At 48.2% G+C, this 25,872-nt stretch overlaps 1 protein-coding gene across 1 annotated transcript; it reads left to right on the top strand.

Annotated features, from left to right (window-relative positions):
- Positions 1 to 188: 188 nt before the first annotated feature.
- LOC123108349 (uncharacterized) lies at positions 189 to 3,583 on the top strand. Its single transcript, XM_044530160.1, has 10 exons — positions 189 to 319; positions 402 to 728; positions 847 to 990; positions 1,153 to 1,236; positions 1,332 to 1,369; positions 1,473 to 1,514; positions 1,709 to 1,756; positions 2,370 to 2,459; positions 3,022 to 3,090; positions 3,251 to 3,583. Exons 2-10 carry the CDS (start codon positions 427 to 429, stop codon positions 3,307 to 3,309), a joined length of 876 nt encoding a protein of 291 aa, XP_044386095.1. The 5' UTR covers positions 189 to 319; positions 402 to 426; the 3' UTR covers positions 3,310 to 3,583.
- The last annotated feature ends 22,289 nt before the right edge of the window (positions 3,584 to 25,872 follow it).

Raw genomic sequence — 25,872 nt, 5'->3', positions numbered from 1 at the left:
GGCTGGGCCTCAACGAGTCCCCGAGCTGGACCGGGCGAAACTCGGCTCGGCTCGGTCGAGAATCGGGCCTATTTTCATAGCTCGGCTCGCCTAATTATCATACCGGTCCGAGCTGTAACGGGCCAAGCTGGAGCGAGCTTCGAGCCGAGCCTAAAAGCTCGCTCGGACGTCCAGCCCTACACGTCACGGTCATCCCCGATTGGGTGGGCGACTTGGGCGAGTCCATCGGCCCCGTCGACTACGGCTGCGTGCGCCGGTGCCGTCACCGCCGGCTCGCCACCTACCTCTGGCTCCACGGCTTCCGCGACGCCCTGCGAGGGTACGTGCATCCCCACCCCCTCCGTCCTCCTAAACTGCTTCGCCCTCTCCATTCTCCGAATCAATCAATCAATCACCCGCAGGTTGCTCAACGAGACGGACGCGTACATGAGCGTCATCCACCTGTCGCGGCTGGTGCGGCAGGGCCTCTGGGACGACGCCATCGCCTACGTCTCCCGCTTCCTCCGCCCGGTATCGCACCCGCAGAGCGACGAGGCACAGGTGCTCCTCCACTTCCTCAAGCACCACGCCCCCTTCGCCAGCATGGTCGCCGGCGTGCCCGACCGCAACCTCACCTACTTCAACCGCAAGTACAACACACGGTACCTCAAGCACGACGACTCCGTCTCCCACGACGCCCTCCGGATCCGCTCCATCGTCCTCTCCATTCTCCACTTGGAACAAGTCAGGTAGCAGCACTAGCTAGATGATCACATCTTCAGTTCAGTTCCTGCCTGCCTGTCCATTCCTGCAATTTTTCCTCTTTATTATGTCTCTCGACTTAAATCTGTACCACTGTTTCATCAGGTCCTCCCTGGACTGGGAGCGCGTTCGCTGGAAGGCCTCTCAAATCGTCAAACACTTGGCTTACAAGGCTCCTGAGTTGAAAGGCCTGGTCATATTGCCGGGCGGCTCAACGATGCCACACGATGTACTTCCCATCGGATTCAGGTGATTCCGGCTCCATTAGTTTGCTTGTCCATGTTCACTTGATCCACTCCATTCTAGGCAATGTGTAAAACGGGTCTGCCAATTTCATTGCAACTAACTTTGATACAATTAATAAAAATAAATAAGTCTCTCATTGATTTCCCTGAAATTTTGTTTGCCTAGGTATCGTCGGAGGCGCCACGTCAAGGAACAAGACCTGCCACGACCTAAAACACTGGCCAAGATCTTCCTTAGGACCAAGAAGAGGTAAAAATATGACCTTGAAACATGGCAAATTCATTCTGCTCTTGCTGGCTCTTTCTTGACCAACTCAACTCATGCAGATGCTCCATGTTTTGCAGGCTGCCTTCGTCAACTCGCAGTCACGACATAAACAGGGGTACAGTGCCCTATTTACAAGCATCTTATGATTAAGCAATATACTTCCTTGTAGATTCTATATCTGTGATGCTAAAAGCCATCGTTACTGTTGTTGGTGGCAGGATTGACAGACAAGACAAGGAAGTGGCACGCAGATCTTATTGGTAACACTAGCCTCTGCTCTTGTGTCCTTGTCTTGTTTACTTTGCACTTTACACATCTATAGCTTGCTCGACTTATTGTCAATCCAGATATATTTGGCAGCAAGCCGTGAGGCCCTTTGATTTTACTATTTCGAAAAACCTCTCGGATCATGCATGTATATGCATATAAACTGATCAACTTGTGTCATCTTCAGATGAAAGCTTGCAAGCTGGTCTGGAACTTCAATCAAGTGGGAAGGAAGGTAACCTTGGCTTAGTACAGTCATTTTTGTCATTATCTCCACTGCTTATATGTGCTCCTTACTAGCTCTCTAATAGGCTGAATCCTTTTGGCACACATCTGCACAATAAGGTTTCCTTCCCTTCCAATTTTAGAATCAGTTAAAAAAAATAGAGTCACACTTCACATCATATGTTGGAGACCATAGCCCTATTGGTTAATTATATGCCAAATTAGAATGAATTAATTCTTGCTGCACTTTTTTTACTACTGTGCCTCATTTCCATATTTGTGTCAGTGCGCCATTTCTATATTTGTTGCTTCCAAAGTGATTCCTGATGTTTATGCTTTAGATATTCCTATGCTGTGGCCTATGTGGCTATGTGGCCATTATCTATGACCCATTGCAACACATATGTTTTGAACGATGCACGGTAGAAATACGTTTCCTTTTGCGTTTGCATTCTTTCGTTCTATGGTCACTTGTTTTCCATTTTGTGTCTGCTTTTGTGCATGGTAAATTCAGAACCACTATCCCGATCTGGCTTGATGATGTTATTTTTTGCAGTTTATTACTTTATTATACTGCCTGGCTGCTTAATTACTACCAGTTCTGATTGTTGAATGCCTTGCAGGTGTTCCTGGTGCTCCAGTGTTGAACACCATGTCTGGTACCGCAACACATCTTACTAAAAATTCTGGGGCCTCGTCGTTGACAAATGCAGGTAATTTTGTTGACCACCCTCAGTCATTCTCAAACCTCCATTTGCGTCACAACTTATCCCTGAATTGTTTGTTTCTAGCGATCACCAAATGCATGTCATTGCTGCGTGGTAGTTTAGATGTCCCAAAATAATCATTCATATGCCACTTAGGATTCCTTTAATATTTTTTAATACTATTTATGGCTTCCTCCAAAAAGTATATCAACCATAAATAATAACCACCCTGCAAAAAAATCATATTTAATAACCAAGGTTCCTTTGAAAATATATTGGCCAAAGTTTTAGTTGAATCATAGAAGAAGTTGGTTCAACTAGCCTGTAATACCTTTGTAGTGCTAAGTTTTGTTCCACTTCCAGGCCTTACAGTTTGGTTCATATGTGCATTGCTTGCCCTTATTTATTACTATAGGGGCTATCTCTAAAAGATCTGTGGTACTATGGGAACATTTTCCCCTGGAGTTTTCCGTTCTGTCATTCTTTTGTTGTTTGCTTGATGTTGTTCTTTGCATTTGGTCAGCTCCTGGCTTTCTGCTGCCAATTCTAACTGCCAGATTTGTTGCAGGTGCAAACTATGTCAGCATCTTTACAACATGTGCGGAAGTATCTGGTATCTCATCGGTCACAAATCCAGGTAAATAAGTTGACCGCCCATTTCTCACACATAAACACACTTCCACAGTTAATTCCTGAAGTATTAATTGTAGAGAACGTCAACAATCAAGCTTTGACAGTCTGCACTTCGCCGGTACTTTGTTACCTGCTAGCGTTTCTAACTACCGAACTTGTTGCAGGTGCTCTTGCTGCTTCAGTCTCGCAGACAGTGCTCAGAACACTGGAATCGCATCAGTGACAAATGCAGCTAAACTAGTTGAACACCACCAGTTGTTTTTATACCAGGAAGAAACTCCATTTTGCTTCAGTTGATCCCTGATATTGTTGTCAGAAAACAACAAATATATAGTCAAGTGTCTGCTTGCATTGTAAATATAACATGTGATATCCGTATTTTAATTTCATTTGTTCAGTTACAGAGGTGGCCTTGCTACCTTTACCTGCCTTTTTGCCACTTGTTTCCTGTGGAAATATAGCTTATGGATATTGTGGAAGATATCTCTTTATGAGTCTGCATCTGTTAGCTACTTGCCTACTTCTTTGTTCCTTTTGTTTTTTTTTTGCATATGTTATATCCATGATAGTTTGAGGACTACATTTGCATTGCGGAGGCTAACCATTCATGTTTACACTTTGTGTAAGCGCTGGCTTTTACAGTGACGTGTTCCTGAAAACCCTTGTTTCTCATGACAAACTAATAAAAGTCGGGCTCCTTCCTTTTAATTTTGCACATGCCTCTGTTGTCACCTTTTGTGTTGAAATGATCATTGTTAAGAAAGCATGGATCATACATAATATTTGAGTCAAGTTCCTTAAGGATATTATCTGTTGGGCACACACAAGTAAGCATTTGAGTCCAGAAGCTTCCGGTCTCAGAAAGAATCGGTGGACGGAACAGAAAACTTTCTAGCAGGATCCTAAACTAAAGAATGCAAGGAACAAGTGGGGCTTTTGGGAGCAACGCCTTAAGATACCGAGTGAAGAAACTGAGCGTGGTTAATTAAATGTGCAATAATATACTAATAATAATAAATAAATGTAGGGGTGAAATTCAAATTGATTTTGCGCACACCTTTGGTAGGTTGAAATATTGGTTATTCCCATGTTATACCAGAATAAAATCAAACACGAGCGCAAGTTATGGCTATTTCTCAAGATGCTCGTGAATGAAATGGCCAAACTTTCAGTTTTTTCCCGGATGAATTAACTAAGTAAGTTGGACACTATACATATGTGTGTTGGGTGCAGTTGGTAAAGAGGAAGGAAGGAGGATTTTATGTGGAGTTTTATGTATGTTGATGTGCAGGCATCTGAAGCTGGAGGGCATGCATATGGATGGAGTCTAGGCTAGTCAGGCTGGGGTGGTGTATCCTTGTGGACTTGTTGATTGAAGATGGAGAGAGAGACGCTTTTAGGAGTTGCTCTAATTTGTTGCTTAGGTCTTGACAGTGATGAGTTATATGTCCGAAAATCAGCGGCAAATGTATGCATGCATGTGATATATGATGAATTATATAAAATGTATGTCTGGATAAATAGATATGTTATTTGTTTCTTTGGGATTAACTGAACAATTATTCCTCCCTGATGGCAACAAGATTCAATCAATTTTTTTTTTTGGAGAAGTATTCATTCAATAATTGGATGACTACATTTGACGATGAAGAAATCAGATTTGTATCTTATTTTGTCGTGCGCCTCTTCCTATAAGCCCAGACCCACTATTACTATCGAGCAAGGTCCATGAAAAGTGCCTGCAGCTACAAAGCCCCATGGCTCTTGGTATTTGAAATTTTTGGAAAACACACTTCCTTGCTCAAACATATCTTAAAACAAATACGTGAATACATACACACATCCCTATGGCATGGTAAAAATCTAGAAAGGAAATACTTTTGTATTTTCTATTTTGGGAAATACAAAAAACGGGAAATTTCTGACAGAAATGGCACCGTTTTTCTCCTATATACTGGCAGAAATTTGTTTTTTATAGCCCAAAGCAACACCAGATTTCTGCCAAAACTTGCCACGGGTATGCGGAAAAATTTCACATTGTGTTTGAAACTTGAAAAACACGAATTTCAAAATGTTCAAATATAGAGAGCACCGGAGCTCGGGGGCTAGCAGCATATGTGTATTTTTCTTTAGTGCAATATTTATTGTTGTTGTTGTTGTTGTTGTTGTAAATAATGCACTTTTATTTAAGCTGTAGTCGCACACACTAGAGAAAACACCTTCTACTCTTTAAATTAAATAAATTAAACAGAAAAAATGCGTTGGGCTTGGATGGATATTCGGCTCCAACATGGGCCTGGGCTGGCGGGCGGCGGCCCAGGAGGGAGAGGGCATGGATCCGCCAGCCACTGCGGTGTTGGTGTATAAACCCCAATTCCCACTCCTGCCTGCGTCTTTCTTCCTCCTCCCTCCGCTCCGCTCCGCTTCTCCGCCGGAGCACAGCAGGTTGGCTTCTCCCCACAGGCTCCTTCCCTCCTCCGCCCCCCCCCCCTCCTAACCCCTGCCTCCCTGCAGCAGAGCAGGTCGACTCGTCATGGATCTGCCCGCGCCCGCGCATGGAGTCGGAGGCGGAGGAGGCCACGGCGCCAACGAGGAAGACGACCATCCCATTGACGAAAGGTACCTCCTTTTTAAGTTATGATGACTCCCGCACGCTCCCCTGTACCGCCGGGGCCAAATCTGCGTGTCTAGGAGGGTCTCAGCCCCCTCTTGCTGGTCGAGCATGGCCTCCGCGTTCGCCGTACGTCACACCGCCCTGGGGGCACCCGAATCGTCCCCTAGGGTGGCGCGGCGGCAGGATGGAGGGCCCTTGCCACGCGCACCGGGCGCTGACCGACCTTCCTTTGCTCATGGTTTTGCTCCCTCGCTACATCTTGATGGATCCGGCCGGCGGCGTTTCTGGTTTTGCTCGCCAACATATTTCCACGCCGACCTCTCTCTCAATTTCCTAGTCGTTTTTGTTTGTCTCCAGGTTTGATCCCAACAGCTTTCTGGTAGACTATGAGGAGGAACATATGGAATACATCCTCGCGGAGCAACCGTAAGTTGTAAATCCCCGAATCTACTTATGTAGTATGGTTTGATCCCAAGAGGACAGCTTGATTGCGCGTGAACATGCTCTGCTTCTTGTAGATCATGCTCTGGTTCCTGTAGATCATGCTCTGGTTTGTCAATTTGATGAATTGGTTGCTTCTCCGTAGATGGATCTTTGCTGATGCATGGTTCCTTTTGCTCCCTTAACTGGCTGCAGCAGCTTGATGGATCCGGGGGTGCTTCCCGTTGATTATGATGGTGAGGAGGAGGAGATGTTGGCTGATCCTAACCAGCAGCACCAGTGAGTCTCCAAAGCTGGCTCTTTTTTTTGTCTCCAATGTTTTGTGCCGGCCTCAAGGGGATCATGCTCTAGTTATTTAAGTGGATGAAACTGATTCTCCGTAGATGCATTGGTACAGTACTGCTCATGCATGCATGTAACCTCCATCGATCGGCTGTGCCAACATTGCTATACAAGCTAGCTATAGCGGCAGCAGTGTTATCTCCCTATTTCTCTATATACTTATATTGTATGTTGCAATTGATTCGCATGCATTGTTATTCATAGATTCAGTCAGCAATGCTAATCCACTCATCTATTGTTTTGTTTTTTGTTTTGTAAATGTGTAGGATGTTTGCTCATGGGGTGTATAATGTGGCTGACGTTAATAACTTCATTGAAACGAATCAGTGGAACCTGCTGGAGCAACACATCGCCAATGCGATGCCAAGATCTCAGGACAATGTCCACCCATCTCTGATTCATCCTACGCCCTTCATTACCATATGGAGGCGTCAGGTTTGGCTTTGAGACACACATATATGCAATAGATTACCTAGTTATTTTCTTTCTCTCAAATTTATTCCTGCTGATTTGGTCTACAGCTGATGGATCTAATTAATGGAGGGAGGTACGAGGACTCAGCGCGGATCTTTGTTGAGAAGATTTTGCCGCTCAAAGCTATTGTTACCGCCTATGCTGATACTGGTAAACTGTCTGAGGAGATAGCCAAGATTGAGACAAGTGTGGGATCGAGAACCAGGTATACAAACTTGTTTCCTTGCTTTCTTCTTCAGCCAGCTAGCCATGCATGCATGTGAGATACTCTTATGTTGGAGTACTAACCAAGACGTGTGTATATGCATGTGAATCCAGCTTTGCTCATGCCCACTGCGGGACGGAGCTTATGATGAAGCTTATCAACGACTATATGCGGCTTTATCTGCCAAATGTCATTGGGTATGTACACGTACATTACACTCGTAACCGATGATTGCATCTACTTACCATGCATGTGCATGTCAATTGCTCCGTATGAGATGCCTCATATATACTCCTGCTCTGCATTTCAGTCACCAGCGCCCGAAAGGGAAGCAGTCTGCTTTGTGGGAATTTGCTCTGAGTTTGGGCGTGCCTGTTCCCGGACTCAAAAGGCACCCACATGTGCGGTGCCTCGTCTACAGTGTGGAGGAGTACAAGGAGTGCAGGATCGGGGTGGATATGACGGCGCACCTGGAGGAGTGCCCTGGCATGACTCCAGAGGCGCAGCTGCGCTATCGCGATGCGCTCAAGAAAGGTCGTGGCAAGAAGAAGAGGCACGGCGCCAACGCCGTCGACGTCAACGTCTCAAAGGCTCCCAAGCTGACTGCGATCCCTGCAGTTGATCCCCTTCACTTGATTTACCAGAAGGTAAGTGAGTCGATCGATCCGATCATGCTGCAAATTAACTAACTGCTCCAGTGCTCTCCTGTCCTGGACTTGTGTCCTCTCCTCTCTCTGTCCTGTTTCAAACTGAAACATGGATCGATCGCTAACTGAACTGAAGTGCGTGTGCATTGCAGCTGCAAGACGGAAAACAAGTGCTGGATACCATGAGGAGCAATGTCAACTTGGGGATCAATTCGCTTGAAGGAATCCTGGACAACATTGGGGGTCTTGTCGCCTTGGCAATGCAAGGTCAACCTGTTGCACCTCCTCCACAAGCACAAGCGCCAGCGCCTATTCCTGCTCAGGCCATCATTGCTGCAGCCGTGCCACACCAAGCGCCTCCCCCTGCTGCATCCACCCTTCCGGCGCCTGCTGCTGCTCTTCAAGGCGTACCCCAAGAGGCTCCGGTGCCTCCTCCTGCTGCTCTTCAAGGCGCACCCCAAGAGGCTCCGGTGCCTCCTCCTCCTGCTGCTCTTCAAGGCGCACCCCAAGATGCTCCGGTGCCTCCTCCTGCTCTGCAAGGCGCTGTCGTGCCTCCTCTGCCGCCTGCTCCTGCACGTCAAGACGGTGTGCCTGATTACTACTCGCAGTTTGATGGTATCCTTTCCCTTCCCAAGTTGCCGGAGCTGTAGCAGTGCTTCAGTTCAGGCGCCTGTTATGTATATGTACGTGGAGTTTGATTGAGCACACTCATGGATGGTTTCTCGGCTAGCTTTCAACAGAACGTATTCTACCCCTAAACAGCTATTGTCTACCATTCTGTTCTGCAACTAGAAAGGAACGATGAATATTTCGTGTCTGCTAATTAAGGTCTCCTGGTTGTGGTTGGGCATGCATGAGATCGAGCGAGACCATCATTGTCCTAACTTGTTTTTTTCTCTCTAAATGTTGCATGCATAGCCCTTTTAAGTCGTTCCTCTTTCCTAAATTTTCTCCCACTTCAGTTTGGAATTTTGCTCCTTGGTCGTTCTTTTGCAAAACTTAACTTGAAAGTTAAGCATATCATCCGGTTTGACTCGGTATGACCTTTCGTCAAGGCTAAGACCTAAGAGCAACTTCAGTTGATCCCTAAAACCGGTTAGAGGAGAAAATAATAATTCAGTTTACTCCTCTACCGGCTCCTAGCCGAAGAGGAGAAAAATATTTTTACTCCACGACACCACGGGCTCCTATATTTAGTTGGCTGCCCACCTGCTCGAGCAAAAATAGTCGCCTCTTCCCTCAGCCACACCTATCCCATCCCACTCGCATCTACTCTGGCGCCTCCCTTTCTGCCTCCATCGGCCACCACGCGCCACTACCGACCCCTAGTAGGACCCGCCGCGCTCGTCCTCCTCTCGGATTTAGTCCTCTCTTGCCGCCGCCGTCTAAATCGGCAGATCTACGACCCTCGTCGCAGGTGCCAGATTTGACGCATCCATGCCACCGACACCTTCGGGTTTTGGATGGATTCGACAGGGACCGTATCGCGGAGCTCCCACAATGATTCTTCGCCGCATCTTGGTATGTCCTCCTCTCGGCACTCGGATTTCACTCATTGACCGATCACCGGCAGAAGCACATCCGGTCATCGGCTGGGCTCAGCACTAGCCCAGCAGCTCGTCGGCTCCCCGCTGCCGGTCATCAAGTGTGACCACTTTTCCGCAGCTGGTGAGTTTCGAGCACACCGAAATATACCAGATGGGTGTTCTTTATGTACGGTTGTTCTTTAGATTCGTTGCAATTTATAAGTTATACTTTGCTCAGAATTATATGTAGAATGGATCACTACTAGGAAAAGGCCTACTAATGGCGCACCTAATTTGGCCATTAATGGCGCATTAGTAGCACGCCATTAGTATATTTTACTAATGGCGCACCACTGGTGCGCCATTAGTATCTGGTATACTAATGGCGCACTGTTGTATATACTAATGCCTCCCAGGGGGGCCATGTATACCCAGGTGCTTTGGCATACTAATGGCGCACGACAGTAAGATGCGCCATTAGTAACTTTGGCATACTAATGGCGCACTGTTTAATGATGCGCCATTAGTATCCTTTGGCATATTAATGGCGCACTATGATGTGATGCACCATTAGTATGAATATTAGGTTTTTTTTTATTTTCTGTTTTTTGCACAGGTTACAAAATATATAATTGGACAAAATATAGACAACACACATCAACAACAGATTCATCAAATACAATAGAAGATTAGTCTCTGAATACAATTCATCATTTTAGTCTCCGAATACAAGTCATCATATTAGTCTCTGAATTGAAAAGACCGAACAAAGATAGAACATTATATTACAAGTCTCGAGACCGCGAGTTTGTCTTCACATTACAAGTCGATATCGATCATCTAAACTACCATCACATAGAAGAGAGTTGCGGTCATCACGATGAGCATCATCACGATGAAACTCGTCTTCATCCGGTTCCTCCAACGCTCCCTCCCCTCTCCCGCTAGATAGCGGGCATATCTAGATTCGGCCTCGGCCCTAGTGGCGTACCCTTTGTAACTGTTACCGCTGAATCGGTGAACCTGTCTCCGACACTCCTCCTAGTCGTCGTAGACTCCGGGAACCTTACCCTTGTACACGACATACCACGGCATCGCTATGCAGTAGCCAAACGAAACGTTAGTACCAATTCACAGACAATACATAATCAATATATAAGTATGCAACAGAACGATCGGAAGAGAAAAGCAAGACATTAATAGCATCAATTACATCTTAAGTTGAACGACTCTCGAAACCAAAGAGACATACTACAAGTTCATTAAAGTTTAATTACAACATGAGCCAATCGATGTTTCAGAACTAGACATAGCATCACTGCTTTCGACTCGACTCAAGGGACCGGAGCGTGGATGAAGCCGCCGTCTATCGTGGGAGTCATGAAAGAACGGGCGTTGTCAGCCTGCATTTGTAGGATTGTGTCGATGTCACTGTTGGATGGTTGATTTCTGAGGTAGAACTGCCCCGCGGTACGAAGGACATCTTGATGGATGATTTCCGCAAACTCCGACTGGATGCGAAAGAATTCTTGTCTGATGTCCGCGTCCTGGATTGCCGACACGCTCGCGGCCCAATCTTTGAGTCTACTCGGTAGCAGAAGTTGATGATGGTCCCGTACGATCGCCCGCATGTGATGGATGGCGTAGTAGGCACCCTTCTGACCGCCAGGCGGCTGCTTGACGCAGCAGAACGTCGTATTGTGGGAGAACACGTGCTTGCCGTACTTACGAATAGGCCTGGTGAAGGTGCCTCCATATTTGACGTAGCCGGGGAGAACATCATCAAGAACCTTCTTGACATTTGTGTAGTCTATGTTCGACTGACGGTCCGGGTCGAAATACGTGGCCATGGAATATTTGGGGCTTAGGAGGATGAGCGTGCAATGTGTGTCACTGCAGAAAACACGGAATGTTAAAAGAAAAATGATCGAAATCTAAGAATTCATATGTTACGGGGCGGTTGAGGGGAGGACTTACTCGGGAAAGTAAGGCACGAGGAAGTTATCCTTATCTTGGTTTGCCAGAATGACGCCTTCGAGGTAAGAACTCGCGACTTGCCGGTCCCCAGCGCTGCCCAAGATCTTGGCACGCATGTAGAAGGGGTCGACTATCACGATGTCCGGGGTCTTGTCGCGAATGATCCGCATCTCCATACTCAGCGAAAATAGCCGAACGAAGGTGTAGTGCAGCGGATGAAGGTTCAACATAGCATGGATGTTATCAAACCGCAGGACGATTGTACCCCCGATGGAGTTATCCACAAAGCCCTTGCCCTCTGGCACCTTGGCCGCGAAAACCGGGTATGCCACATCCTTCTCTCCGAGACGCCGCTTCTCCAAAGAAAGAACACTGTCATACAGACTCCGCATAGCACCGGTTGCAGCATCGAGCATATTTCTCGGTAGCATCGGCCTACCCGCCACATGCACCCTCCTCGAGATATCCTCAAGTGAAGGTGGCCCGTCCTGAGCACGGATCGTACTCGGTGCCGGCTGGCCCGCACCCTTGTTAGTCTTTCTTTTGCGTGCCTTCTTCTTCTTCTCCTGTAATGGGACCGAGTTCTGCTCACAGACCGCCTTCTTGAGTGTGTTGGGGCTGATCATATTTCGCACCTCGCCTATCTGAGGCTCGGTGAAGTCGGCAGCTGGAGGCATCTCCTGAGAGCTGAACTGCAGACGACGCCTGTTGCAACTTGGCTTCTCCGCGGTATCAGCTAGATCGTGCACGTCTTTTGTTGGGTTGGGTTCTTGAGAAGGAGGCCCCATGAAGTCACCACCGTACCCATGATCGGCAAAGTACTGATCGACGTTGGCAAATGTATCGTCGTCGTCGTCGTTCTGATCCTGTGCCATATGCATGTTTGGATCCAGTGGCATAGGGATGTCCGGCACCATTGCGGCGGTCTGGCCATGGGGCCGACTTGGCGCCGGCACGAATGGCAGTGTTGTGTTTGGGTGGTGTCCCCCACCCCAAACGAATCTGGCTCTTCGGCCAAAGCAGGGGCCAGCTCAGGCAGGCGCTGAGGGTCATCACGTCATCATCGTCGGCCCCGACGGGTCGAATCGGAGGTAACAACTCGTCGCAGCCTGGGAGCACCCGAACCAGTTGAACCCTAAACAAGCTGGGTGGCATCTGGGTACCGTGGAACAAGGGGTTGCCCGGTTGAACGATTTTGCCCTTGGCGACATCGACCAACTCGTTGTTCACGAAGTGCAGGAGAGTGCACGGAACGTCGGCGGCGCCCTGCGAAAACATGTAGGGCGTTAAGGATGCCTAGTCAAAGGCAAGGAGATGAAGTCCTCGGCCGAGAGAGGCTTAATTAGTTACCGTGATGATGGCGTCGAGCTCGGCTAATGTCGAGGCACCGCCAACGGCGGGTGTGCAGTTGACAGAGGGGCCGCTTGCTGCAGAGGTGCCGGCCGACGTACACCCGGGTGCATTAAGCTCCTGTGCCGGCGTCGGAGACACCAATGCCGCCTCTGTCGGAGACACCAATGGCCCCGCCATCGCGTTCTGCGAGTTGCTGGCCGTGAAGCTAGGAATCGGGGGCGGCCCCTGTTGGCCGCCCGCAATCCACGCACTAATCCCCTGGATCAAGGTAGGCACAATGGCGGTGATCGTCGCTCAGAGTTGTTGTTCCACTTGCTCTTGGACAATCTCCGGAATCCGCGCCACCTGTGCCCTGAGTTCTTGAATCTCGCGCGCCTGGCTTTCCGAGCTGGTCTTTTTCTCCTTTCGCCCACCAGTGTTATAGTATGACGACCATTTTGTCGACAAGCCCTTGCCGGCCACACGACCAGCTGACGTCGGCTTACTGAGCTTATCCTTGTTCTTCATTACATTCAACGCCCTATTTAGAGTGGTGTCCCAAGGGTTGCTCTTAGTCGACCCCGCGCTACTGCTTTCAGTCGCCTGCGGAAGGAATGTGAACCATTTAGAAATTTGGCTTCATTAATTAGAATGCAACCATATGGAGCTAATTACGCGGGGGTGTATTCCTTACCAGAACAAGCTCAAGCGCCTTGGTCTTCGGATCCGTGGTAAGCTCCTTTGTTTTTGGGTCCTTCTTGTACCGGGCCCTGACAAAGTTCCTGGTCTGCTTGTCACCGTATTTATCGAAGAGGGGCGGTAGGCCTTGCTCGGCACGGTCCGCCTCCTCCTTGTCCCATATAGGCTCCGCCACTCTGTAACCGCCGGGACCGAGTGTGTGTTCCCCTAAGTTCAGCTCCCGCATTTCTTTCCCCCACTTACTTGATTCGGAGTTTGCGGTGCTCGAGCAATTGATCTTGAAGTCATTGTAGTCATCTTCGGTGATCGAAGGATTTTTCTCCTTGATCTTCTCATAACTCTCACCTTTCTCGATCATTCTCTTCACATTGCTTTTCCAAGTAGACAGGGCCTTGCTCATCTTCGTGACGGCAGCATTGTTCACTTTATTCCCTTTGAGGCTTGTGTTTTCAAATTCAGCGGGGAACTTGTATCGTTCGTGCAGCTTCGTGAAGAGGAGGTTGCGCAAATTCCCTCGGTCAGGATGCCTCAGGTTCTCGGTGTTGATCGAGATGGTGCTCCGGAGAATGCACCCGAGCTGAAGCGAGTACCCCTTGACTATTCGTTCGGGCGCCGTTGGATTCCCGTCGGAGTCCACTTCAGTAACTTCCTCCTTGAGGGTGCGGAGCACGGTCGGGCGCCGGTCCTTCCGTTGCAGCTTCGGTTGGCTGCCATCTGTGCGTGCGCCGCCATCATCAGTGGTGGCATCCTCGACGGCACCATCAGTGGTGGCATCAGTGGGGTCATCCTCGGCGGTACCATCAGTGGTCTCAGGATCGGTGGGGAAGGCGGCGTCCTCATACAAGTGAGGTTGTTCCTCCATCTCCTGGGACAGCTCCCAGAATTTCTTGCCGCCCGAACCCCCGGCCTCATCGTTGTTGGCCATGTTTCTCTATAAATAGGAACAAAGTTTGGTCAAAAAGTTGGTTATTGTCAAGGAACAAGATCATGGTCTCATCATTTAGGGTTTGTCGACACCGAGGCATCCTAAAAGCTAAGCTTTTATAATTGAGGGTTTTTCGACGCCGAGGCACCCTAAAAGCCTAAGCTTTCATCATTTCGGTTTTTATCGACACCGAGGCACCCTAAAACCCATGCATTAGTCACAAGTACGCCGGGGCACTTGATCCTACTTAATTAACTACTAAGATACCCCGGCCCACACCAAGTCACAAGTACCCCATATGTCCTATTTTTAGCAAAGTCATGCTAAAATTCACGGAAAATTTCAGCATGACCTTTGCTGAAAATAGGACATATGGAGTACCCGAATTTGCCGGAACGGAAGTTAATCGACATTCCAGCAAACTCAAGGGCCTCTCGGGTGGACAAGGCAAAAAAGGCCTCCATCACAACATGGAAAATACATTGGCATGTGAAAAAAGGCCTCCATTGCTTAGGATGCACTGCCACTGAAGCATTGGGTACAAGACTGTTACATGAAAGTAAATGCAGCAGTTGAAGCAGAGATTGGTGTAAAAGCAAGAACAGAGCAAGTTCTTCTTATCCTCTGCAATTATAATAGGAGCCAATCAAATGGATAAAAGGTGAATAGACTTAACAAACTGCACATTAGCAATCTTCTTATCCTCTGTAAATCATTTTGTCTACAGACTGCACATTAGCAATCCAAGGAGCAAACAAACCAAAAAAGGTGAATAGACTTAACAAACCAGCAAAAGCAGCAGGAAAGTAAGGCCATCTACAGTAAGTTACAAAACATTACACTACAGATGACCAGTCTATCCAGATTTCATTTTAAGCACCACACCACAGGAGCTCCCCTGGGTCATGTGGCCAGGTTACTACAATTTTTAGCAACTGTTAAAGTTTACAGGCAATTGCTCTACAACAGAAAAAGATGTGATCCTTTACTCCTAATTGACCACAGACAAGCACCAAACTGCCGTCATCAGAAAAATACTTGGTGCTGTAGTAATAACAACAAATAGACCACAGTTGTTGTACTGCTAGGATTCATATGTGCAGATATATATATAAGCAATGCTGAATAATGCTCCCAGCTAAATGCCATTCATGCTTCTGTTATAAAAGTTTACAGGTGATTAGGCCCACAAACAGACAAGGATGTGATCCTCCACTCCTATCTAACTACAGACAAGCACCGAACACGCAAACAAGCCATCATCAGAAGATAAGTGATGATGTAACAATAACAACAAATAGATCACAGCTGTTCTAGAGTTAGGATTCATATGTGCATATGTAAGCAATGCTGAACGATACTTGCAGATAAAGGCCATTCTTGCTGTTTTGTCAGATTTGATCTATAAATAACTAGTAGTACATGTCTGAGTATTTGGATATGCTATCTATCTATCAGCAAGTAAATTATGCCATTTGAATAGATTTATACTATTTGAATGCCAAGTACATGACTGAATCTGAATTAATGCCAAGTACATCCAAATTATGCAAGAAGTGTAGATTACAAAAGCTTGACACTCATCACTATAGTAGTCTACAGCAACTGCAGAATCACCAACACTGAAAGTCAAATCTATGGGTACCATGAAAAGAAGTTAACATGGACAGCAAGTAGCTGACACAAAACGAACATAACCTAATTTAGCTAAGAAAACCCTCAGGTTGTAGTAGAAGATAGTGCTCTAAAACATTGTAACAAAAAAAATTTCAGAACACAATTTCAGAACACATATTTCATAACACAATTTTTTGAAATAGGTGCTAGTCCATTTAGCAAGTGCACTTCTACAATTTTTTGAAATAGGTGCTAGTGCATCAAATTGAAGATAGTGTTCTGAAATAGGTGCTAGTCCGGCTTGTAGAAGTGCATCATACACCCAAAAGGTCCCATGTGGTTTCTGAAAACAAACTAAACCTGTTATCAGAATCAGATATCTCGCTAGAAAAACAAAATTCCGGCCATCTGATATGTGCTAAAGGGTACTGTGTAATTTTGTTTGTTCTTTCCCACTTCCACTCTGCATATTCCTATATAAAGGGACATGAATCCCTGAAGACGAAAGTGACCTACTTTAATTTTTTTCACGAAAGTGTCTTCCAAAGGGAAGGGAGTCCCTAAAATTATATGACCAAGCAAAAATTGACAAAAAAAATTAGAGTTACAACGTTCTTATGCTTCCACCTCGTCTTATAGTATGGTCCTCCCAGTGTATTTACCATTTGTTCTAGCCGTGACTTGAGTGTGTGTAGATGACATTTTCGTATTGTATGATGCTAGTCCATTGTATGATGCTAGTCCATTTGATGCCATTGTATGATGCCATTGTATGATGCTAGTCCATTGCTAAATGCACTAGCACCTATCTTCAATTGTATGATGCACTTCCACCCGGACCTCAGGTTTAGCATAATGAACAGAGGGGGAGAGCGGGAGAGGAGGAGGGGGAGCTCACGGGGGCGGTGGTGTGGACGGGGCGACGAGGTGGGGCGACGAGGTCCGGGTGGTGGTGGTGCGACGAGGTCCGGGTGGTGGTGGTGCTCCGGCGACGGTGGTGTGGACGGGGCGGCGTCCGGGCCACCGGCGACGAGGGCGGCGGGGCGATGGCGTCCAACGAGGTGGGGCGACGGGGAGAGCGGCACCGAGGAGACGAGGACGACGGGGCGGCGGGGAGACGAGGACGACGGGGCGGCGGGGCTGCGTCGTCGGGAGAGGAGAGGGCGGCGTCGGGAGAGGAGAGGGGAAGGGGATCGAGGGTGAGGGCGAGGGAGAGAGAGGGGATAGGGAGGGGTCGGGGAGGAAATATGGATGGCACAATACTAATGGCGCACCTCACCCTGGTGCGCCATTAGTAGTTTTTTTTCTTATAGCAATGGCACAATACTAATGGTGCACCACCCCTCGGTGCGCCATAAGTACATCCATACTAATGGCGCACCTCACCGTGGTGCGCCATTAGTATTTTTTTATTGCTGCTCGAGCCAACAGGTTATCTTCCACCTGACCTGATCCACACCAAGTCCCCTCTACTAGCTCGACTAGTCAGCAGCCAGTTCTCACACCAGGAGGTCTTGGGTTCGATTCCCAGGCTCCAGAAATTTTTTTATGCATTTAAAATGCTGTTTGATACTTATTTGTGTTTAAATATATTCAAACTTGTTTAAATCATAACAGTAATATTTTTTTTATAAGACAGTAATAATTTTTTAAAAAATATCATCAAATAGTAATGCCGGTGGAGCGGGGGAGGGTGCGCGGGGTGCGGGGGGTCGGCGGCGGCGGTTGAGTAGGGGAGGGGTGCGGGGGGTCGGCGGCGGCGGTTGAGTAGGGGAATCGAGGGTGCGGGGGGTCGGCGGCGGCGGCCGGTGGACCGGGGGGTGCTCGGCGGCGAGGGGGACCGGATCTGGCGAGGTGGGATAGCGATCGAGATGGAGGGGGATCGAGATCGAGTGTCCATGAAATTTAAAAATATTCATGATAGTTCAAAAAGTGCCCATGAAATACAATCGAGAAATGAAGGCTACGATTTAAATACAATCGATCTTAGCTAGCTATCTGTTCACAATCTTCTTGCCCTTCTTTTTCGCAAATGGAGTTCTTCTGTGGAACGGACGTCCTTTAGGTAGGGTGGTCCTGCTTCTTCTTGTGGTGTATGCTGCTACTTCATCATCGTCGTCATGTTCGATCCTCGGGTCGCCGTACTTGTCGAAGTCTTGCTCATTGGCTACTCCATCCATTCCGATGATCTTCCTTTTGCCTCTCCTCATGACAACACGACTGGGCTTTGACGGGTCGGTAATGAAGAAGCATTGGTCCACTTGGGAAGCCAGTACCCATGGCTCATTTTCCGCGGTGACGTTTGCGCCCGCGGTCTTGGATTTGGCTTCGGGTATAACCATGGTGGTGAGATACCGGTCTTCTTTTAGGACGCTCTTGGCCCATCTGACACGGAACATCGGGACCTTCTCTCCAGCGTAGCTCAGCTCCCAGATCTCCTCGATCCTTCCGTAGTATCTGTCCTTGTTGTTACCGGTGTAGGATTCCATCGTTACCCCGGAGTTCTGATAACCATCGCTCTTCATGTCCTTGGCCTCGGTGTAGAATGTGTAGCCGTTGATATCATACGCCTCATAGGTCATCAGGTTGTGCTCGGCGCCCTGTGACAAGGCGAATATGAGTTGTTCTTCCGCGGAAGAATCCTCATGTAAAGGGTACGACAGAAGCTTCTGCTTGAACCAACGCGTGAAACATGAGTTGTGCTCTTTGAGTATATCTCCGTCCGTCCTCTGTTGGCCTCGGTCATTGTACGTCTTCTTAATAAAGGTTTTATGCTGTACCACCCAAGGATCGACCATGTCTATGTGTTGTAGCGCGACTAGGTTTGCTCTTTCAAAGTCGGCGAGTCGACCCTCGAAGTCGACATGCATTTCGCGACGACCCTCACGGTGACCCCATCCAGCGAGCCTGCCAAGGTGCCTGTTGACGGGCAGACCAACGGGGTTCTCGATGCCTAGATAATTCGTGCAGTAGGAGATGCGCTCTTCGGTCAGAAAGCCCCTGGCTATGCTTCCCTCTGGACGTGACATGTTGCGAACGTATCCTTTGATGACACCATTCATCCTTTCGAACGGCATCATGCTGTGCAGGAACGTCGGCCCGAGTTGGATGATATCGTCCACGATATGGACCAGTAGATGCACCATAACATCGAAGAATGCGGGCGGGAAGTACATCTCAAGCTCGCATAGTATCACCACGATCTCTTCCTGTAGCCTTCTGAGTTGCCTCACGCCAACAGACTTCCGAGAGATGACGTTGAAAAAGTTGCATAGGCCAAATAGGGTTTCACGGACGTGCGCGTCCATGATCCCACGGATTGCAACTGGAAGTATCTGCGTCATCAGCACGTGACAGTCGTGAGACTTCATCCCGCTGAATTTCAGCTTCGCTGGGTCTAGGTATCTGCTTATCTTCCCCGCGTAACCGTAAGGAAGTTTTACTCCTACGAGGCAGGTGAAAAACTGCTCGATCTCCTCCTGACTTAGAGTGAAGCACGCGGGAGGGTAGTCATTTCCGGTCTTCTTGGCCTTTTTGCCTTTGCGACGACTTTCCGTGTCCTGCTTCGCCTCATCATCATCATCATCATCATGATCATCATATATAGCGTGAAGCTCCTGCCTGATGCCCATTGATTTCAAGTCTGCCCTTGCTTTCGGCCCATCTTTGGTCCTCTCTGGCATGTTGAGCAGGGTACCAAGCAGACTCTCGCACACGTTCTTCGTGATATGCATGACATCAAGGCTGTGAGGCACACGGTGGATCTTCCAGTACGGCAAGTCCCAGAAAACAGACCTCGTTTTCCATACCTTCAGCAGTGGCTCTGGCGCCTTTCACTTCTTTCCCGGCTCTGGCGCCTTTTGCTTCTTTCCCGGCAGTGGGCAGTCTTTCCAATTTTTCAACAGCTCGTCTATTTCTTCGCCGCTCCTCGTACGCGGGCGTCCTCGGGGTTCGGTTTCACCATCGAACAGATCCTTGCGTTTTCTCCACGGGTCATCGTCGCGAAGCCACCTTCGATGTCCCATGAACACGGTTTTCGAAGACCCGGGATCTCTATCTAGCTGGCGATACGTTGTGTCATCCATGCACCTGACGCATCCAGAAAATCCGTGGACCACCTGCCCCGCGACATATCCGTAACCGAGATAGTCGTGCACCGTCGTGAGCAGCGCGGCTCTCATAGGGAAATATTCTTTCTCTGCGGCGTCCCACGTATTGGCTGGCGTTTTCCACAGCGTGTCAAGCTCCTCTTCCAGCAGCCCCAGATACAGATTGATGTCGTTCCCTGGTTGTTTCGGTTCTTCAATTAGCATACTCATGTGAATGTACTTCCTCTTAATGCACAACCAGGGGGGAAGGTTGTACATCCACACAAACACAGGCCAGGTGCTATGTGTGCTTCTCTGGCTGCCAAACGGATTGACTCCATCGATGCTCGCGCCCAGCACGATGTTCCTTGGATCGTTCCCAAATTCTGGGTCTTCGAAGTTCAACGCTTGCCACTGGCTCGCATCCTTAGGGTGACTCAGCATCTTGTCTTTTTTATCTATCTCCGGATCATTTGCGTCATCTTCTCGCTTCTTCTCCTCCCTATCCGCGTGCCAACGCAGGAGCTTTGCTACCTTAGGGTCCGCGAAATACCGCTGCAGACGAGGAGTGATTGGAAAGTACCACACCACTTTTCGAGGAGCTTTCTTCCTCTTCTTGTATCGAGTGACGCCGCACACTGGACATATGGTAGACTCCGCGTGCTCGTCCCGATAAATGATGCAATTGTTCATGCACACATGGTATTTCACATGCGGTAAATCTAGAGGACACACGATTTTCTTCGCCTCCTCCAAACTGGTCGGGCACTTGTTCCCCTTGGGAAGACGTTCGTGCCAGAATGACATGTTCTCGTCGAAGCATGCGTCGGTCATTTTGTGTTTTACCTTCATCTCCAGAGCCATGAGCGTTACTTTCAGGCGGGTATCCTCGGGCCTGCATCCTTCATACAATGGAGTAACCGCGTCTAACTCAAGTTGATTCATCTTGGCTTTCTCTCGGGCGGCAGCTCTTGCGTTATCCGTCTGCTTGAGAAGCAGCTCTTGAATATGAGGGTTCTGCACCCAGCCCATTGATGGTCCAGCGTCGTCTACTCCACCGGCATCATCATCTTCATGATCATGCCCGTCGTCTGCTCCGGCATCTTCCTCATCATCATGTCCTGCATCTTCTACATGATGACTGTGTACAGCATCACCATCGTGATCATCTCCTGGGGATTCTTCGTCTTCTCGCCCGCCCGAGCCGCGATGGTTGTCTTGCTGCCCTTCCTCATTTCTTGCCCGGCCCCCATGGACGACTTCGTAGTCATCTTCATCACCTTGCCACCGATAGCCATCCATGAAACCACGCAAGAGCAGGTGGTCCCGCACCTGCCCGGATTCCGGGTCCGCAATAAGGCTCTTCAGCTTGCATCTTCGACACGGACATCTTATCTCCGTCTCGTTCTTTTGAAGCATCTCGGCCTTCGTGGACCTCAAAAACCTATTCACGATGCCTTCGGTCATCATGCGGACCATGGTCGCCTGCGGGGTAGAGCAAAACGATATTTTAGAACCAAGAAAAAATTTGGCATGACTTTCCCTAAAAATAGGACCAAAAAGAATGCTTAATGCCAAAATTCTCGCCGAAACGGAAATGAATCAACATTCCGGCAAAATATTGGCAACTATCGCATTTCAAATACCGGTACACCTCCAAACACAAACACATATGCAACACCACAAACATATGCAACACCACGAACATACATAGATCTAGCTAGGCCATAAAAAGTGCATGTGCACATTGTTGTAGGAAGAACAACATAAATATAGCTTCCCCCCTTACTTACCTATCAAAACAAGGTAATTTAACCACTTAAATTGAATGAATCTATGATGGAAATGAGGTGAAAAAGAGGAGGCACCCGAGACAAGGAGGAGGTGGAGAGAATGAAGTGGGGAGAAAGTGAGTGTGGGTAGGAGAGGCTGCCCAAAATATCTTGTTGTTGCGCACTTACTAATGGAGCACCAACTCTAAATGCGCCATTAGTAATCCAGGTTACTAATGGCACACCTTCTGGTGGTGCGCCATTAGTAGTTTTGCAAAAAAAAATACTAATGGCGCACTGTCCCACAGTGCGCCATTACTAGTTTAAACTAGTAATGGCGCACGGTGGAACAGTGCGCCATTACTAGTTTTGCAAAAAAGGGAATAAAAAATATAATAAAAAAACAACATTAGTGGCGCACTTTCCGGCAGGTGCGCCATTACTAGTTACAACTAGTAATGGCACACTGTGTCTGGATGCGCCATTAGTATGTTTGGACAGGCGCACTAGTTAAAAAAATTGATACTAATGGCGCACCCTGGGCCAGGTGCGCCATTAGTAGTTTCAACTCTAATGGCATATCAGAAGGTGGTGCGCCATCAGTATATACTAATGGCGCACCACTTGTCTGGTGCGCTATTAGTGTCAATCTCATTTATAGCCCTTTTTCTAGTAGTGGATGCAAGTTTTGGTATTGCCAAGAAGAGTACATCAATTTATTGATAGCAAGAAATTTTCTAGATGTTTGTGCACTATTTGTTATAGAAGAGACTAGAGACGACACAATATCTAATTGTGCGGAAACAAAGAAAAATAAAAAATGTGCACACACAAGAAGCCAATTGAGAAACCAACAACGTAGACAATAAAGACATAGAGAAACTATTACTCCAACTAGTGAAAGAAATTATGGAAGTTGGATTTCTATTAAAGTGTGTATTCTTTTCTTGTGGTTTTCTTTGGAGTTGTGCTCTCAGCAAAGAATTGGTGAAAAATGTAACCAAAATGTCGTTTGACAAAATAATAAAGTACTGAAGTTTAATTTGGAGCGGGTACTGAAATAATAAAATAATAAAGAATTGTTATCCCTGACTTAAAATATAATGCATTTATAATTAGAACTATTAGCAGGCATTCACAAGTACTAACAAGTTCATTAAAGTAAAAATCCGTATAGAAATAGTTAGTTACCGACCCAATGCAATGTTGAGAAGCCAGCGATATCTACTACTCCCTCCGTCTCAAAATAAGTGTCTTAACTTTGTACTAACTTTAGTATAAAGTTGTATTAAATTTGAGACACTTATTTCAAAATGGAGGGAGTATATCACTAAGCTCCGTAGGGTGGGAAGCGCTGAGAATCAATTGAGGCTTCGATTTTGATTTTGCATCACTATTTTGACTTGGTCTTCTCGTGGGGTCGCATGGGGGTATGGGTCAATTCGGTCCGCTGGTAGTGGTTCACAGAGAGGTTACGGTGTGCTCGGTCGCCACATTCCTCTCACCAGTCACCATCGCCCAGATCCAAACCACGACGAATAGCACCAATTTCTCCTTCACCCTCTTCCTCACCCCTTACCTCGCCGGGTAGCGTTGTTGGGCCCTCATCATGGACTACGGTTCATCTATGTCACTGAGCTCCTCGCCTTTATCGTGCCCTCAGACAATGCCGCCGCTAACCACCTCGCTGTCATCTGCGTCAAGCAAAAGTACGAGTCCTCCGAGTCCAGCAAGATGGACGGCGCCATCCAGACCATGCACCCGCGCAAGAACTGGTCCTTCAATGTGATCTCTATGGGTCCTCCGCAGCTTGTACTGGTTGTGTACCCGCCAGTGGAATCCATGCTAGGGGTCTCAGGCCAACTCCAGCGCGCGACCTCATCCGTCCGCCCCGTCCGTTTGGGGTGAAATGAACAGACCTCACGGCCCAGCGCACGACACCCTGGACCCATCTTGTTCGTTTAGTGTCCGGCCCGATTCATTTCGAGCGCAAACATGCGTCCGACTTGGGTCCAGGCGGACAGCAAACGGACATGCCGCTCATCCACATCGGGGCCGCGTGGCAGGCGGCCACCTACCTCCCATCGCCCAACATAAATATGCACGTGTGGTCGGCCCCACCTGTCATCCGCCCAGATGCGTGGTCGGCGTCCTTCTTAAATGGGAAGCCGTGGACCGACCGCAGTCCATGCTCCCACTCCAGTCGTCGCGGCCTCCTCGAAACCCGACACCCAAACCCTAGCTCTCCCTTCCCCTTTCTCGGGCTCGCCGGCCACCGACAACCATGGGGTGGTGGAACACCGGCCGCAAGGGGGCGCGCGACCACGAGGCTGGCTCGTCCTTGGGCCGCCGCCGCCGTGGCGTCAAAGTTGAGCCTGCATCACCCCCACGGCATGGCCCACGGAGGGCCCCCGCGCCTGCCCCATTCACCATCGGCCCTACGGCCGACGGCGAGCGGACCGGCAGTACATCCACGTGGATGTTTGCCGTCGTTATTGGGAGATGAGGACGCCGCTCCCCTAGAGCGATGTTCATCTCCCCAATAACTAGCATCTGTCCAGGGATCGGGTGCCTATCCCGCCGGTCCCGACGAGCGGTCGTGCACGCCGCGAGGAGATCAAATGGCGTCGCCGCCTCCTGCCAGACGACCTCTACTACGACCCTAGGTACACCGTCGATTCCGACTTGTGGGACACGTGGTTTCAGGATGAGCACGACACGCAGCGCGCGTCCTTCTTTGCCGGCACCTCATCGGGGCCGCGTCGGCCATGTGAGCGCCGCGCGCGTGCTCCAAGCCCTCCCCACGTGCGCGGGCATATGAGATACGTCCATTTTGCATCATGCTTTTATATCGATAATTATTGCATTATGGGCTGTTATTACACATTATGTCACAATACTTATGCCTATTCTCTCTTATTTTATAAGGTTTACATGAAGAGGGAGAATGCCAGCAGCTGGAATTCTGGGCTTAAAATGGGGCAAATATTAGAGACCTATTATGCGCAACTCCAAAAGTCCTGAAACTCCATGGGAATTATTTTCAGAATATATAAAAAATATTGGGCGAAGAAAGTACCATAGGGGGGCCACCCACTGCCCCCCTTCCTCGTGGGCCCTCTAGCAGGCCTCTGATGCCCATCTTCTGCTATATGAGATCTTTCGTCGAGGAAAAAATCATAAGCTAGCTCACGGGACGAAACGCCGCCACCACGAAGCGGAACCTTGGCGGAACCAATCTAGGGCTCCGGCGGGGCTGTTCTGCCGGGGAAACTTCCCTCCGGGAGGGGGAAATCATCACCATCGTCATCACCATCGATCCTCTCATTGGGAGGGGGTCAATCTCCATCAACATCTTCACCAGCACCATCTCATCTCAAACCCTAGTTCATCTCTTGTATCCAATCTTTGTCCCAAAGCCTTAAATTGGTACCCGTGGGTTGCTAGTAGTGTTGATTACTCCTTGTAGTTGATGCTAGTTGGTTTATTCGGTGAAAGATCATATGTTCAGATCCTTTATGCATATTAATACCCCTCTGATTATGAACATGAATATGATTTGTGAGTAGTTACGTTTGTTCCTAAGGACATGGGAGAAATCTTGCTATAAGTAGTCGTGTGAATTTGGTATTCATTCAATATTTTGATGAGATGTATGTTGTCTCTCCTCTAGTGGTGTCATGTGAACGCGGACTACATGACACTTCACCATTGTTTGGGCCTATGGGAAGGCATTGGGAAGTAATAAGTAGATGATGGGTTGCTAGAGTGACAGAAGCTTAAACCCTAGTTTATGATTTGCTTCGTAAGGGGCTGATTTGGATCCATATGTTTCCTGCTATGATTAGGTTTACCTTAATACTTATTTTGTAGTTGCGGATGCTTGCAATAGGGGTTAATCATAAGTGGGATGCTTGTCCAAGGAAGGGCAGTACCCAAGCACCGGTCCACCCACATATAAAATTATCAAAGTACCGAACGTGAATCATATGAACGTGATTGAAACTAGCTTGACGATAATTCCCATGTGTCCTCGGGAGCGTTTTCCTTTATATAAGAGTTTGTCTAGGCTTGTCCTTTGCTACAAAAAGGATTGGGCCATCTTGCTGCACCTTATTTACTTTTAT

The sequence above is a fragment of the Triticum aestivum genome, chromosome 5A (genome assembly GCF_018294505.1).
Source record: "Triticum aestivum cultivar Chinese Spring chromosome 5A, IWGSC CS RefSeq v2.1, whole genome shotgun sequence".
NCBI lineage: Eukaryota > Viridiplantae > Streptophyta > Magnoliopsida > Poales > Poaceae > Triticum > Triticum aestivum.
The sequence above is the reverse complement of the archived record's forward strand: the minus strand, read 5'-3'. Positions and strand labels throughout refer to the sequence as shown.

Excerpts from the sequence above, each read along its gene's own strand:
- LOC123108349 (XM_044530160.1), top strand. The coding sequence starts at position 427 with ATGAGCGTCATCCACCTGTCGCGGCTGGTGCGGCAGGGCCTCTGGGAC. Across the intron at positions 729-846 it reads CTCCACTTGGAACAAGTCAG|GTCCTCCCTGGACTGGGAGC; the intron begins GTAGCAGCACTA and ends CTGTTTCATCAG. Across the intron at positions 991-1,152 it reads GTACTTCCCATCGGATTCAG|GTATCGTCGGAGGCGCCACG; the intron begins GTGATTCCGGCT and ends TTGTTTGCCTAG.